The following is a 16,141-nucleotide window of genomic DNA, read 5'->3' on the forward strand; positions in this document are numbered from 1 at the left end:
CAGCCCCGGTCTCCGTCTCCATCCCATACCCATTCATTCCGTTCCCATTGATGACGTGGCAGAGGTTGTGCGAGCTCCGCGAGTGTGCTCCCTGAGGTAAGGAAAACAAATAAAGTGACAATTCCAAGAGCAAGTCAGAAATGTGGGTCAAAAGTCGTCGTGCGCCCGTTAGGGCTATCAATTTTTACAGCTTTTGCAAAACAAAATTACACTTAATGTGTTTTCGGGAAGCTGTTTTCCGCTGACTTTTCCCCTCCCCCAACCCCCCACGCATCCTGTGTGTGAGTGTGTGCGCCGCCCTAATGATTCTCAGTCAAATGCAGAAGTTCCGCCTTAAATAAGATGTCCAAACAGCTTTATTTCCACTCTCAGCAGCACTTCAAAGGGCAGCACCCTGCCAAGCGGATGGGAGGAGAGTGCTGATGCTGATTAAAAGGATCTGGATCTGGGTCTGGCCAGCTCTGACAGTTGAGATCACCCGGAGAGCAGATCAAAGGCAGCTATAGTTGATGGCGATGGAGATTCTTGGCAGAGTTTTCCCCCTGTGGCATAGACTCGTAAATAATGCAGTCGCATAACAATTAATGGAAAATTGAATTACTATTCATGCCATTCAGATGCTCCTCACCTACTTTCCCAGAGCCAAACTTGTTAGCCATCAATATAGCCGATAGCCACAAACGGTGGCTCCGACTCCGACTGCGGCTGCACCTGCAATGCTGCAAGACTGGCTGTCGGCGATATCGATGTGTACATGGATTGCCATACAAATGGAGTTACTTTTACCGCCCCACACTCTCGCGCTCGCTCCTCCACTGAACCGCTCACAGAAGGAGACGTGTGCACTGCAGTGAGGGGTTGGGGTTGAGGCAGTCGAAGGTCCACCAGGGCGGCCTCCTAATTGAGCTGCACTTTCAATTGCAGCAAGCAGAACCCGGTCGTCATCAATCAAAAGCTGCCAGCCAAAAGGGAGCAGCAGCGGGCTCCTGGCCAAGCAAATTGCATGGCATCCTGGCAAATTGTCGCTAAACATGTCGCTGGCAGCTGAACAGCTGCTGCTCACAGAAATCCTTGTAAATTACTTTAATTATTTAACAATTTTTATATCATGTTTAAGTGACAAACCTTCTCTCTCTCTCCCTGCGATCCTGTCCTGGCGGCAGGTGAACAGCAACTATTCACACCTGCACTGACCCGGCCCCGGTTCCGACCTGGGTGGAGGGGGAGAACGGAATGCAGGAGACCTAAAATTAATTAGGCTTTTAATATTTATGCTTTTTATGTTTTGCATTTGGTGGCGACAGGCCGCCAAGGACACGGGACTCACTCCTTGGCAGGATTCAGGTTCGTGCATGCGGCCAATTAATAAGACAGAAATGTGACCGTAAATATCCCCTCAGCTCCAGCGTCGCTCGAGACATTGAGAAAAAGGGTGAAAGATTCATATCTGTGTTATAGGCGAACCCGCCTCGAATTTCCATACAAACCTGGAGGCCCATTGGGGGTGGCATTTTCCAATATCCTTTCGTTTGTGTGCGCCTACAACTCTCGTACAAAGAGTACTCTGAATGTAGAAATGTCAGCGGAAAGCACAGTCAAGTCGGACACGACGCTTCCACAAATTGAATGTCGGTCTCTGTATGGCAGCGGGGCTTCGCTTTCAACATCCATTCAACTTTCTGTCTCGTTGGGGCCTCCAGCGGCCTGCTGATGCTATTCTTCATCCCCATCATCCGACTGACAGCGTCAGAAATAAGTTATTCCTCCTATTGAAAGCAACCAACACAATTCCTAAAGCCATTGCACGCAGAATACAAAAAAAAATTGCACTGGAACGCCACCAATACTCTTTTTCCCACAAAAAAGCATCGATCGAGATCCGATAATTATAATAAGTAACTATTTCCTTGCACAGCAAGCTGCTTATACCGTTTGTAATACTTTTTCAGGCAGAGTATGATCATAAATAAGCAGAAAGAGACTTTCACTTCGGCTATCGATACACAACAATCGTTGCAATCGACTCTGCAGCACACTGAAAACCGAAATTAGCGAACCGCAAACAAGACTTCAAATTACCTGCACATTCATTCCAAATCAGATACAAGCCAATCCATTCGCACCAGCCTGTCAGTTTCTGGCGAGGATGGTGACGAAGGAGGAGGAGGAGCAATCACAGGCAGAGCTTGAGAAAGGGTATCGATTGCAATCGACAGTTGCATTGGACGTGAGGACCACAAAGACAGAGAGAGAGAGAGAGAGATTAACTGCAATCAAGGTATAATTATGGAGGGTAAGGCATTCCCGCCCTCTCTCTTGTTCGATCGCTTTCTGCGATCTGGCAGTAGCCGCACCTCGTATTTATAAACTTTGAATGCAACGAGCCGCACATCCGCATCTCCTGGTGGCGTGGCACACTTCCAATGGCACTCAGTCTGCCTCTGCTGGCGGGCCCTAATTAAAATGCAACATAAAGAAACATAAGCAATGATAAATTGGCAAAGTCGGGGGGGCGGGGGGACGGGGGTACGCAACGGAAATGTGCGTTAATCCAATTAAACGGGCGATTTGCATGGGGCCCAACTATACGAATGTTGTTCATTTAAATTGGAAGCACTTCTAAAGGAGCTGCAGCTGCTGCAGTTTCCCGGCCCGGAGTTGTAGCCAGTAGCCACTTGAGTTCCGGATTTGGGACAATGTCCTGGCGGACCGTCTGGGCTGTTTCGTTTGTTTTGGCCGCCCGTTTCTTTGTTCGTGTTGCTTAGACCCCGGGGCAGTGTTGTTCCGTACGGAACAGTGGAGCAGACTGTGCTGTGCCGTGCACCGCCATGTAAACATGTCCATTAAGCAGCAGCGATTTGAACAAATCAAAGTCAGCAGCAGGCAAATGGGGCTCCTTGTGGCACGTGCCGGGACGGATGATAACATGGAAACATCCAGATACGAGTACTTGCAAATAAACTGCAACGTAATGCGGCCCATTGTAGCAGCGCAAACAGTGTGTAGCCGCCACCCCGGGGAGCAATATCCATCCAACCAGAGCGACAGAGAGAGAGAGAGAGAGGGGGGGGGCAGATGGGGACTAGGACTCTACCCTCGTGAAAAGTTTAACTTGTTCAATTTGCATGAGTCGCGGCCAAAACGTATAAACGATACTTTGCTTAAAAACTTTGCCCATAAAGCAGCAGCAGCAACAACAACGACAAAAACAGAGCTGACAACAGGCGAAAGAGAAGACACATGGACAAAAGGAATAATGGGCACGCGTCCTTTATCCCCGGCACGACACACATTCGGTTTGGTCCACTCCACCCCGTCCGTTGGCTTTTAAGCCGCCACCAAAGCAAATAGACACGTGCGCCGCAGGCTAAGGGGCGAAAGACTGCTCGAGAGGGGGGGCCGGAGAGATGGGGTTGTCAGAAGGTGAGTTCTGGGGGGGAAAATGTTGTTGATGGATTGTTTACAGAAACTCGAGTCCTTTGAAAACGGTTTCTAATCGCCATTCGGTCGTCTTGCAGGGCTTCTCCGTTGACCTTGTGGACTGCAGGCCCCCTCGTTCAGGGATGGAATGGAACATTTGCATACCATAGAATCGAATCACTTGCTGTGGAGTCTCCGTGTACCGCCTGCGGTGATTTCGGTGTGACAATTAATTTTGTGCAGCTCATTAGGCTGGAGTACACTTCTCGGGGAGGAAGAAAATATGGATTTGAAAATACCCATTTTGGCTTTATGGCACTACAAATTGGGGTTAATGGCTTGGCTCTCTGGTCCTCAAATGGTGTTACATAGTTGGGGTGCATAAAAGGTAATGGTTCCGCCAGATAGCTAATATCTTCTCAAGTGGCGTGAGATGGGAACGGAACCCTTCTTATGACAAGGTGTGTGTGTGTGTGTGTGATGGGCTGGCAACCCTACCCACAGCTGATTTCCAGTGCAACTCTGGTTACGAAAAAGCAGCGTCACTATTTTTTTTTTCGCAATGGAGGCAGCTTCAACGTCGCACAAAAAGCTACCAAAGAAGAATGAATTGACCAAGAAGAGAGCTTCTAGGTGGAAAAAGCATTCGCTTTCTTTGGTGGAAATTCAAAGGGAAGAGGAGGAGGAGGAGGAGGAGGCCAAGGGCCGATCTGACGCTGAGACTGTGACTGCGGCCGAGGGTGACAGCGATGACGGCGAGTCGGGACAACAGGAGGCCAGTGGCGTCAGCTCCATCATTGCTGAAATGAAGGAGAAGGACGAGGAAGAAGCGGACGAGAACGCCAAGGCAGGATTTACTGAGGAGGACGTCAAGACCATGGAGGGTGAGCAGCACAAAGGTTAGCAAAGGTGATTAAAGCACTTATTGTGTGTGGTGTATATTTTCCCCAGAACTGAGTCGCATGCCCCTCGCCTCCATGGCCGCCCACATCCAGGCCATGGACTCGCAGCTGTACGAATTGAGTCAGCTCGAGACCCGTGAGCTGTCCCGCAGCAAGCACCTGCGCGTCTTCTCCAACTACCGCCGCCGCAGCAAGTGAACGGGACGGCAAATCATCTAAATCATCTACTTACACAGCTGTGCGGACTTTGATGGTATCGAATAAATGGTTGTCAGTGAAAGTATTCCTCTCGCATCCCGCATCCCGCACTGACTGCATAGCATAGCATAGCTCCTCGAGTCACGAGGAAGAGTCAAAGCCAAAGTCGCATGAAATCCGCTTATAGGGAGGGCTTAATTTCTCGAAATGGACATCCGCCCACGACTCCACCTCGTCTAGGTTTATTTGCTGGCCAAACACGCAAATGCACATCGAATGACGGCGCAACCCCATCCCCCAGGCCAAGGTCTGCCTCTGGGATTGGGCATTAATCGTGCATTAGAGTCTGGCTAGAGGCATGTGAGACCATGTCCATGCTGTGCCATCCGCTAGGGGGCCCAGAGACCCACAGACCCAGGGCTTCCTGTGCGCTTAGCGGACTCTCTCCTTTGTCTTCCGTAGTTTTGGGTTCGGAGTTCGGTTTCCGACTGCCCTGTGGGGCGGCTGGGATTCCCCGGGTAACTCTATTCAACGCAAATAGTCGCCAGTTTATCACATGGATTTGTGCTAATTTTTCCATTTCCTCGCTGGCTTGGGATCCCGCTCGGAGTTTGGACAGCACTCGGATTTCCCCCTTTGCAAGCCAGCACAGAGTGTTCTTAAGTTGATTAAATTTCAAGCGATTTGATTCGATTTTCAATTATACGAACACCGAATGCCTCAAATCCATTATGCTAAATAAATACCAACTCCATCTACGTCCTCCTCTGTTGCTTTTGCGTGTCAGTTATCAGAGTATCCCCCCCACCAAAAAAAAAGAACTCGGGGAAATCCCTCGGATGTTTTTGGGGGAGTCTGTCTGGCTGTCTGTCTGTCCTTCAGCTTTTTGATTCCCGTGCAAACAACTTCCTGCCTAACCCCTTGTGACTCCCTGTCCCTGTCTGTCTGTCTGTCTGTCTGGATGTCTGGATGTTTGCCATGTCGTCGGAGGAGTAGTATGATGATGCAGTCAGTGGCCTTCTCCACCTCATTGTTGTCGTCGTTGTCGCTTGGTGGTTGCGGGTGCAAATGTTCATCAGCTTCAAAGGGATTCCTCATCGTCGTCGTTTTTGGTGATTTGGGGTTTGTCAAAACACGGCATTACCCACACTCTCCGTCATCCCCATCCCCAACCCCATCCCACCCCCAACTACAGTTGAATGCAACATGTGTCCAGGATTTGCGTCTGTTAATTTCCACCCCCCACAAAGGCAGAAGATAGCTCAAGGGTGGAACACGCCGCTCCGCCTAATAGAATATGCTCATTACGGGATTCCGCGCTGAGTGTGTTTCGGTGTTTTCAGGCATAACTCAAACTAAATTATTATAAATGAATTCATAATCCTTCCGCCTAGCCAATGGCATAGTTACGTTATGTGTATGTGTGTCCAAGGGGGAGATTTTCTTCTGAATGAATGATAAATATGCAAATACAAGAAGTCCTCGAGAGCGTGAAAGGATTCGCCATTTGCCAGAGAGACAGAGGCGAACACTGATTGAATTTACTGCGTAGATTTTATGAATGGAGGCGGGGATATAAAAGGTCTATAAAAGGGTCTACAAACTATGTATAGAATCTTTGGATGTTTATAAGCCATAGAATGTGATTTGAATGGGGAATGTTATGATTGATGATTTAAGCTATTTAATGAATGAATTATCTCCTGAAAAGAGTCAAAGATTGGATAAAGTCAGTTGTATTTAATGGAAAATCTAATTAGTATATAGCATTCTTCCGTATGTACCCCTACTTCTTACATTTATTCAGATGTACAATGCACCCTGCCTTATAATATAGTCTCGTACCGCACTGTACTGTGTGTGGGCTGTGCGAAGAAAGATGTTTTGCCTGGGAGTGCATTTAATTACCTGCCCCAAAGCGACCGCAGCATACATCTAATTATAGTTAAGTGCCAGGGATAGGGACTGCCACATATTGTATGTTAATTTATGCAAATCTCATCACAAATCATATCAATTTCGCTGGCAGTTAATTGCAGCAGCAGGTGCCTCCCCCATTTGCCCACTCCACCACGCTGCCGCTCCCCGGCTATGTGTTGACTGTGGAAAAAGAGCATTAAATTGGCAAAAATGCAGCATAAATTTCACACAGAAACAGAGCGAGCGATGGGGCCAAAGTGCGTTCCCATAGCAAATGGCTGGGCGCCATTGTCTTCTGCCACTGGATGGGGCAGACACAAAGGAAGACCCAGCAATGTCTGCGCCACCAAGTTCGCTCAACTCTGCCACACACAGATGCACCCAGCAGCAGAAATGGCAACAGAAGGAGGAGGAGGAGGAGTACGGGTACGGGCAATCCTCCTAAGCAAGACAAAGGATAAAGGGATCCTATTTTGAACTGTTTATCAAAACACAAGTCGGAGTCATCTTTGGTGTTAATGTTTCTTAGTTGTTTGTCGTGTGGCAGGGAGTTGTCTCACCTGATATATCCTACCATCTACCATCTACCACCTACCATTTTCTCTTCCCTTGGAGGTCGTTTCTGTTCAAATATTCCATTGGAATGGCTCACTTGGGCCCAGTTTTTGACGAGCTCCATCTCTTTCCTCCTTTCCTCTTTCCTGGGGGTAGGTTAAAAAACTCATTAGGCGAATCCTTGGGCGACGGAAATTAAATAAAACCCCATTAGGCGCTCTATTTGCTTCCCTGTCGGGAATGGGGGATGGTGGGCCGACTGACTGGGGACCGCTCCACACTTAATTTATGGCCACGCATTTCGTTCTCGTTCCGACATTTCAGCACAGAACAAAATCTAATTATGATAGATAGTTCCAACCGAACTACGAGTGTACGTACCTACCCTCCCTCTTCAGGGCATGTGGGGCGGGATGGGGGCGCTGCAACGGAGAGGCAGGAGGCGACTGTGTCGTGCAGGTGCATTCTGTCACTATATGGCCGCTGCCGGGTGTCAACCGCAGATCTGCCTTAATAAAGATGGGAGATGTGTGCCGCCCCATGGTGTGGTGCACTGCCTCTCGGAAGGGGGCGTCGTCACATCTATATCTTAACACATTGCTGATCAAAAGAATCCGAAAATGCTTTGATTTCACAGCTCTCTTTTTGAGTCTTTTTCGACTTCCGCATATGGTCCACGCGCCACCTCCTGGAGGACTGGGTTGGAGAAACCGAAACGAAATTAAATTTTCTGCCAACAATTTGGTAAATGTTAACTTTGCTAATTTGCATAGACCGCAGTACACCAGGAAAACCCCAAAAAGCAACCCCAAAAAATGGTAACAGCAGCAGCTACGAGTATTCAAGGAAAACAGCGGGGGAATGCAACATTTTGGAGGGTTTGGTTTGGGGCATTCGGCGTTCGTTCGGTTCTGCCGGAACTCACTTTCACTGCCACAATGTCTGCCCCTTGTAATCCCCAACAAACGCCGCCAGACACGTGCAATTTGTGTGAGTATCTGTGTGTGTCGGTGTGTGTTTGTTGGAGTGCAGACAGGACGAAGAAAAGGACTTCCAAGACCAGACCGTGAACAGACCCGACCCCACGCCCGTTGCTTTGCCACAAATTGTAATGCAATGCCGGCAGGACTGTTGCTACTGCTACCCCGCAGTGGAAAAGGAAGTGTATGCGATAATGATGGATTGTTTACAACAATGCAAAGGTCCTGTGGCAGACGTCCTGCCACACACACACCGCCCCTGCCCCTCTGTTGCAGGGTGTGCATTTAAGCGTGTCTCCATTGTGAATTTTGAATAAGTTTTTGGCTAAATGATTTGATTACTATGCCTCAGCGAGAGGGGGTGAGGGAAGGGCTGCCGCCGCAGTTGCCCTCTAATGAGCGCTGGCCGGGGGGGTGGGAGGTTGGGTTTTGTCGCGTTTTTTCTACGATGAATAGCAAAAAGAAACGGTTCTCCACCAGCCAACGGCAGTTGGAGACTTTTCGAGCGCCGTATACACCCGTCTCGCTTTTCTACACACTATACATAAGTATGTATGTATGTCGCCCTCACGCAAACAGCTGTTGGCTTGCGGCGAAATTGAGTCTCATCCATTCTCCATTCACTCTCTTTCCAGCAGAACAGAGCCAATAGTGTATTGAAACTTCCATACTCAACAAAAGACACCCTCTCGGAACCGGTTTACAAGCAACAACAGAGACAGAGACAGAGACCCGAGAGCGCAATAGTCGCCAGCCGACGCTCACTCGTTTCGTTTCACGAACGACTTCATACGTCACAACGTCGCCGTTATTTGAACCGAGCAGTTGTTGCGCGCGCGAGATAAACAATTAAAAAAAAAACCCAAAAATTCGCTAAAATGCACGTATAGAGCGTACTTGGTGATGACCCGTTCTATGGTTTAACAATTACTGCCAGTGTCAGTGCAACGAAACGAAGAAATACAAAATATTTATCAAAATACAACTAAAAATCGAAAACTTGTATCAAATATTTTGTGTTTGAGTGGTGTTTTTGCGGCAGCGGCAGATAATTTAGCGCTTTTTGTGCACAAAAAAAAGTGCAGTATTCGAAACGTGGCCACAAGCGGCAGGCACAAAAACAAAGCGGCTAAAAAACGCACGCACACACACACAGAAACACCTGCTGCCGTTCGCCGGTTGTTCGCCAAAAGCAACGATAAATAAAAGAAAAAGGAAAAATAAAAGAAAAGTGTAAGCCAGAGAGAGAGAGAGAGAGAGATTTCTGTTGTGATTGTTTTCCCGTTCATTTGCCGCTGGATCCGTCGTTAGAAGAGTAAGTTGCTGTTATCTGCAGCTATTGGACAAGTTCAATGACTTAATGCCAGACTTAATGAGTTTTCACCCTTTAACCCCTGCCAATGGCCCTGCTACCACCGTTGGTGCTGCCGCTGCTCTGCTGATAACAATGGCCCAGCGCCAGGCGACAAAAACCCCATTTACATATAATTATCTCGCTCCCCTCCCCAACTAGTCTCGCCACCAATAATATGTTAATTTGAGCAGCTGTAGGCGCCTCTCCTAAAAGGTTCTTTCTGTTCGCGTTTTGTTCCCTAAATGATGAACTTGTCAAATGCTCGATGATTGCCGTCAATTATCGGTGTCATCGATGCCTATCACCAGATAGCGATAACAATAGCGATTGCTTGCTGAGAATGTGCCTTGCACAATCTTTCGTACAATACGCAATATTGCGTATACGCCACATGGCGCCCCCAAGCGATAGAAGGGGCGGCGGGTATTGTATTGAATTTCTGGTTTGGTTTGTCATTGATTCAATTAATAAACAACAATGGGGAAATGGGGGAATGGAAATGGTCTTTGGGGCTGCCACTGCCACTGCTTCCAATTCCAATTCCAATGCCCATTCGAATTCCATTTCGCAACCTTAATGGCCCTATGAGTAATGGTGCCTCTGTCCGCAAACGCATTTCTGATAAGATTAGGACCGCATTCGGTTCGCTTCATTGGAAATTATTAATGAATATTCCCCCTGGAAGTACAATCATTGCACAAACGATGTCAGAGAGAGTAAGAGTGAGAGTGAGAGGTAGAACTCTTTTTGTAGCCTTGTGGCATTATGCAACCTTAGTGCCAATGGCCATAAAGAAATGCCAAAACAACACCCAAGTACGTGGCTGTGGCCATAATTTCTAGCATTTTAATTATGGCTGTTGCCACAACAATCATAATGGGGCTAGGTTACCTATGCCCCGGCCCCAAGCCCCAAGCCAAAACCCCACCAATTGGCGTAATTTTCACGCACGTGCTGCTGCTGGCTCCTCCGGAAACCGGAAGCACAAAAGGTGCGCCTGCGTGCCATACACATGTACCATTATTCGATTTGCATAACGAATAAAGACACCAAACAAAGCGAAAACAACATCGGTCTATGCTGAAGGCACCAGGAAAAAACATACAACTCGCACTCCGGAGAGGAGTATACATATGTCTCTTTTGGGCTAAATTTCTCTTTCGAAAAGAGTTTACGTGTCGCTGGGAAATAAATAAGACCACAGCGCCACCTCCTCCCTCAGCTGGCGCTCCACATAAGCCAACATTTGCATACGCATATGGAGGAGGAGACGCAGGAGTCGCAGTGGCAGGGTAGGTGCTATCCCAGTCATATATCTAAACTACCGAAAGCTCTCTCTCTCTGCCCCTGCTTGGGAATATTTCTGTCTGTTTGGGTCGCAGTTTCGCCGTTGACGGCATAAACACATCCCCATCATAACCATATCTCATTTGGGTTCATATCATAAATTCCTAGAGGAGAGCAGAGGAGAGGAGTGGACGGGAGGGCATTATAGGAGGCTTCCTCTTAAGTTTGTTGCTGCTGTTTTTGTTGTTGATTCATTATTCCATGGGGCGCAATCGGCTGGAAAGGAAAACCTTTTGGAGACACGCACTAATTTTTTCGTGGTCTGCAGCTAAAAGCCAGAGTCAGAGCCACAAACAGAGCCCAGCAACAGAGTCCCGAGCCGAGAGTTTTGGCCAAGTTTTCAGTTTTGGGCACGTTTTGCATTTATGGTAATTCGTTTCATTTGATTTCTTTTGATTAAATTTAAATTTCAGACCAAAAGCCCAAGCAAGGTTGGCTTGACACCTTTTTGTTTTTTCTTGGCTGTGGCCCAACAATTTTACGGTCAACAATTGAAATCAACACTTTGATAGCTCCACCCCTTCCCTTCCCCACTCACTGTATCTCTGTCTCTCTGTCGCAGATATATTTTCGTTTAAACGAGTATCTCTAAGCTTTTGTTTGCTTTGGCTACGCAAACAACTTGTCGAACTGGTTCTGATTCAGCCAGACATTCAAAATTCATAATATAACCAATCGTATTGGGGCATCAGCAACATCCTACACACCTCCTCCTGTCTCTGCCCTGGCAATTCATTGACAGAAAGACAGGCATTCATTCTAAACATTGAATGGGAGGCCAAATTTCAGACAATAATCTACAAAGATGCTATAACGATTTATATTTTCCAATAATCCTGCCCGAGCAGCCAAGGAAACTATGAATCCTTAGGGTATCCAAAGTGTCGCTCTGTCAGAGTTCAGCTTTTGGCTTTCTTTCCCGATGTTTTGGCAACAAGAACATTGTCGCCTTCAAGTTGCCGAAACCGGTAACTGGTTTACTCCCCCTCCCCCTCATCCACCACTGTATTTGGTCAATGATATGGTCTTAGAAGACAACAATAACGATGACGATGATGACGATGGAGATCTAATACCGATGGTGTCATATGTTGTGTTTGCTTTGTGGTCTGCTGTTGCCACTTCCTGGGGTTGCCGCTTAATTGGTTGTTTCATTTCATTATTCAATTTGCTACTTAATGCAATTACTTTTTGGCCAACATTCGGCTGGCTTTTGAGCCAGTTTTCTTTAGTGCCCAAAATGTACGCTAATTATTCGAGCAAATAATGAGGCTAGAGGCTTGAGGCTTCCACTGATTCGACTACTGCCTTCCTCTGGCAGAAGCCCCCTCCCTTGCCACATCCGCAGTCGTCGGCAACATCGAATTTTTATGACTGCCACTGCCACTGCCACTAAGCCTCTTCAGAGACCCACTCGCGCCACTCGGCTGTTATCTCCGGCTAATCTCCGGCTAGAATCCACGAATATATGTATATATTTTTTGAAGAAGACGAAGAAGAAAACATACTCTGCGAATGGTGGAGCTTCCCCGGGGGTTCACTTGCCTTGGCATAGTTTTCTGCTGACTGCCGCATTTCCTCCGTTGCTCCAACGCTCCACAGCTCGAAGATAAAGCCAGCGACAGATTTACAACAAATTTTTGTTGTTGGGGGGCACTGGGAAATGCTTTCCCTCGGCATAAAAGTATTTACATTTCCACGCACAGTTTTCAGTTTGCAGTTGAGGGATTTTTCGGGGCTTAGTCGGTGGCAATTTCGCATCAATTGATTGGGTTCTGCCGTCAGCCGTTACGCAAACAAAAGAGCCAACAGTGCGGTTCATAAATGTAAGACATGAGGTGACTGAACTGTTTGTCGGTGCACTCATTTGGGGATCCCCGAAAACTACCCAAGCGATACTTTTGAAGCCCCTCTTTGATTATTTATCAGTCTTTTTGTTGGCTTTGCTAATAGTCGGCAACAATCAATAAAAACTCTATAAAATTTATTCGATTTTAAAGCTCGCTTGGCTATATTAAGCGAGAACTAAAGTGTTTAAATACTCGTAGCGTAATGGATAACACGATTACACATGTACATACTCGTACATAGCTGCTACCTGCCACACTGCCACACACACACCTGTCATCGAGAGGATTTCCGTAGTTTGTTTTTTGCTGGCACTCGAATAAAAGTTGAAATTGAGTTTCGGGGGAGGCAGGCCGAAGGGCTCCCCCGATGCTAGTTTTATGGGTTAAATGTGAAGTTTTATTGGCGTTTATTATGGACCCTGGCCAGGACTCCCACGATGGGGGGCAAACTTTATTCGAATGTGAATTTGATTGCATTTCATTTTCGATTAACCATTCGACTGGAAGCAGGGGAGCAGTCAGACACAGGATTTTTAATTGGAGGACTCCGCCATGAAGGCACTACAACTTGGACCCACTCCGAGTGGATCTATGGATCTATGGGATGTACATATGTATATGTAGCTAGATACATGTACATACGGCCATCTATGCTCGTATTTGTGGTGATATTTTGGGTGGTCGTTAAAGCCATAAAACATATTTTCCACAGATTTATGATTTGTTTATTTTTCGCTCTCATTTCTCGATACTCAGCGGAGATCGTGGCGGCTTGAGGCGGGGGGTGGGGAGAGGGTTATTCTGGGGAGGGAGCCAACTTGGCGACACATTCGCGCAGAGACTTTGCTGTCAGCAAAGCCCCAACGAACAGGGGGAGGCGGAGGCAGACGGCGCACTCGAAAGATTATTTTTATACCCAATATTTGCGAGGACAGGGGTGGAGAGGGTATGCTGCGTTTCTTGGAGAGCTCCAGAGTCTCCAGAACTCCCAGGGACAGGCTCTCCTCCTGGGACAGTATTGTCTTGAAATTCCAATAAATTTCAGTGCGTAAGGGGTGTCTCCTAGTCGAATATCCCTCAAATTGAGGCACGCTTTTATGTTTCATCTTTTGCTTATTGGCATAAATGGACTTTAGCTGCGAGACCGCGTGCGTGCCTCTGCTGTGAGTCTCGCGGAGTCTTGAGGAGTCTTGAGAGTCGGCGAGTCTGCTGCGTTTATGTTTAATTATAAATCCCGTTACCCGCTGGTGAGGGAACGGAGGGGCAGGGAGGGAGCTGGGTTCTGCGGTGCAGCTGCTGCTTCGTTTATGGGCAGCCATGCGACCCGCGAACTGCAGAACTGCAAAACTGCAGTCAGCCAGGCTAGCCATCCGGCATCATCAGCGGACTCTCATCATCATCAGAAGCAACAGTGGCAGCATCAGTGGTTTGTGCCTCCTCCCTCCTGCCTCCTGCCTCCTGCCACCCGCCCTTCTGTGTCCATCAACGTCGTGGCCAAATTGCATTTGCATTCAAGTTATTTGCGCTAATTTCACGTTATGAAATTTGTATTTCGCACATTTGCTGGTCGCAGTTTTCTTGGCTCGTTTTTCATTCCGCAAGCGGAAAATTTCATCAGGGGAACAGCATAAATCAGAGAACTATTCAAGACCCAAATGAAAATCAAAACTAATTCTATTAAGGAGCACATTCTTTGGCCACTTGAGCGGCTGGAATTGTACTCTAATCTGCCGGGGAGCGGCCAGCCGGCCATGTGGGTGACATGAAGATCGCTGGTCGGTGGTGGCATGCCTCTTTGTTGTTCAATCTATGGGGAATCTGTGTGGCACTTGGCACTGCTCTGCACTCTGCAGCAGAGTGCAATGTAATCAGTGCCTTTGGGGGCAGCGATGGGGCTTCTTCAGTTCTTCTCATTTTTGGTAAGAGCATTTTGTGTCTGTCAGATACAATGGGCCATAAATCAGAAAGAGTGTTCCCACTTTTGTATTTTGGGAGCGACTTTGGAGGCCCTGCCACGGAGAAATGGTACCGCGGCGGGTATCGGGTCGTATCGGGCGGGAGCAATGTTTTGCGGTGGTAATTGCACGCTCGCTGAAGCGTATCGTATGTTGCAGGTTTCCGCTGTGGCAGCCAGTAGCAGTGGCAGTGGCTGTAGGCAGGAGGGGAATGACCTAAAATAGCGGCACAACCAAATGCGGAACATGAACCATAACAAGGGCGTCCTCCGTACCCCGGACCCCGGACCCCGGACCACGGCAAGGGAACGGAACGGGGTAATATGCACGCGCTGTACGTGTTGCAATCTCCAATAGATACAGAGATACAAAGCGCGTCTGTACGCACAAACATTTCCCAGATACAGCAGAGACGAGTACACCAAATGCCGCAGCGGCGTGCGTGAGAAGTTCCGAGTTTCTGCCGCTTGTTGCCGCCTGCCCCCTGCCCCTGCCGCCTGCCCCCTGTCCCCCTGCTTCTTTCACGCTCTCGCTCACATGCAACAAAATACAGCAAATACAAAACAAAAACATGTTCTTTGTCATGCTTGGCCAGGCCTTCGAAGCAAGCTCCCTCGGAAAATGTATCTGTATCTGTATCTTTGTGGCTCTAGCAGTAGCTGCATCTGTGTGTGGGTATGTGAGCCAAGTGCACGGCCCGAAAACGTTTTTGCCCCCAAAAAACTGTAACCAAATACTTACGCCATTAGCACGGCCATTGGGGGGAATGGAAACAAAACAGAACACGGCCGAGACGAGAATGGGCCATAATTACATCTGCATCCGTTCTTCTCAACAAGGAATGGGGGGTCACACACACACACACACCCACACAGACACAGATTGAGGCCATGATTGATGTGGGGGCCCCAGAGATCGCCGCCGTTGCTCACCTTATCGCTCGGACCATCCCCAATGCCTGGGCTTCCCCTTCTACTCCACTCCCCCACAGCAGGCCGGCCGTCTCTTGTTTTTTTTTGCCAGATTCCATCAACTTTGCGGACCATAAATCTTGTGGTTCTGCGGGCGGGACAGTCGAGCGGTCTAGGAAATGACTCTGGCCACTTGAACGTAGGTCTAAAACTCGTTAAGAGATGCCTTCCAATTATGACTCTCGTTCTGAGGGACTGAGGGAACACCCTTCGTAGGGTAACAAATGGAATCTTTAAGTTTTACAACTAGACGAAAAAACTATTGCCTTAGATCGTTTCCCTCAAAAGTTTACTGCTTAAGAACTTCTTACTAAACAAAAGCACTGCTTGTGATCTGTTTCAAGCAGTTTAAACTGTGCAAAATGGAGCAAGTGGTGTATTTGTGACACTTGTTTTCCATTAGTTACTCTTATCTCTTATTGCCACTTGTCTGCCCTGTCAAGTCTTTTGACAGATCTTTGCCTGCAAATACGTGTCCATTAGTTTAAAATTACATGGGCTACTTAAGAGTAATCGAAATATCACTGCTTTGTAGCGTTTCCCGTGTCTCTGCAGGTCACAAAGCAGTTCAAACTGCTTGAGTTGGCTTGCAGGCAGTGCAACTGGTCACACTGGCCAGCCATTACTCTTACCACTAACCATACAGTATACAGTATTCTGTATGGTTAGTGCTCTTACTCTTATCGCCG

General features: G+C 47.8%; 1 protein-coding gene across 1 annotated transcript; it reads left to right on the forward strand.

Annotated features, from left to right (window-relative positions):
• The first annotated feature begins 3,982 nt into the window (after positions 1–3,982).
• LOC6592215 lies at positions 3,983–4,605 on the forward strand. Its single transcript, XM_002018449.2, has 2 exons — positions 3,983–4,304; positions 4,372–4,605. The coding sequence occupies exons 1-2, from the start codon at positions 3,983–3,985 to the stop codon at positions 4,518–4,520; spliced, it is 471 nt and encodes a 156-aa protein (XP_002018485.1). The 3' UTR covers positions 4,521–4,605.
• Positions 4,606–16,141: the final 11,536 nt, after the last annotated feature.

This window comes from Drosophila persimilis, unplaced genomic scaffold (genome assembly GCF_003286085.1).
Source record: "Drosophila persimilis strain 14011-0111.01,24,50 unplaced genomic scaffold, DperRS2 tig00000002-arrow-pilon, whole genome shotgun sequence".
NCBI lineage: Eukaryota > Metazoa > Arthropoda > Insecta > Diptera > Drosophilidae > Drosophila > Drosophila persimilis.

Bases quoted from the DNA above. Each gene is read 5' to 3' on its own strand.
- LOC6592215 (XM_002018449.2), top strand. From the start codon at position 3,983: ATGGAGGCAGCTTCAACGTCGCACAAAAAGCTACCAAAGAAGAATGAA. The intron at 4,305-4,371 runs GTGAGCAGCACA...TATTTTCCCCAG, and splicing joins GGACGTCAAGACCATGGAGG to AACTGAGTCGCATGCCCCTC.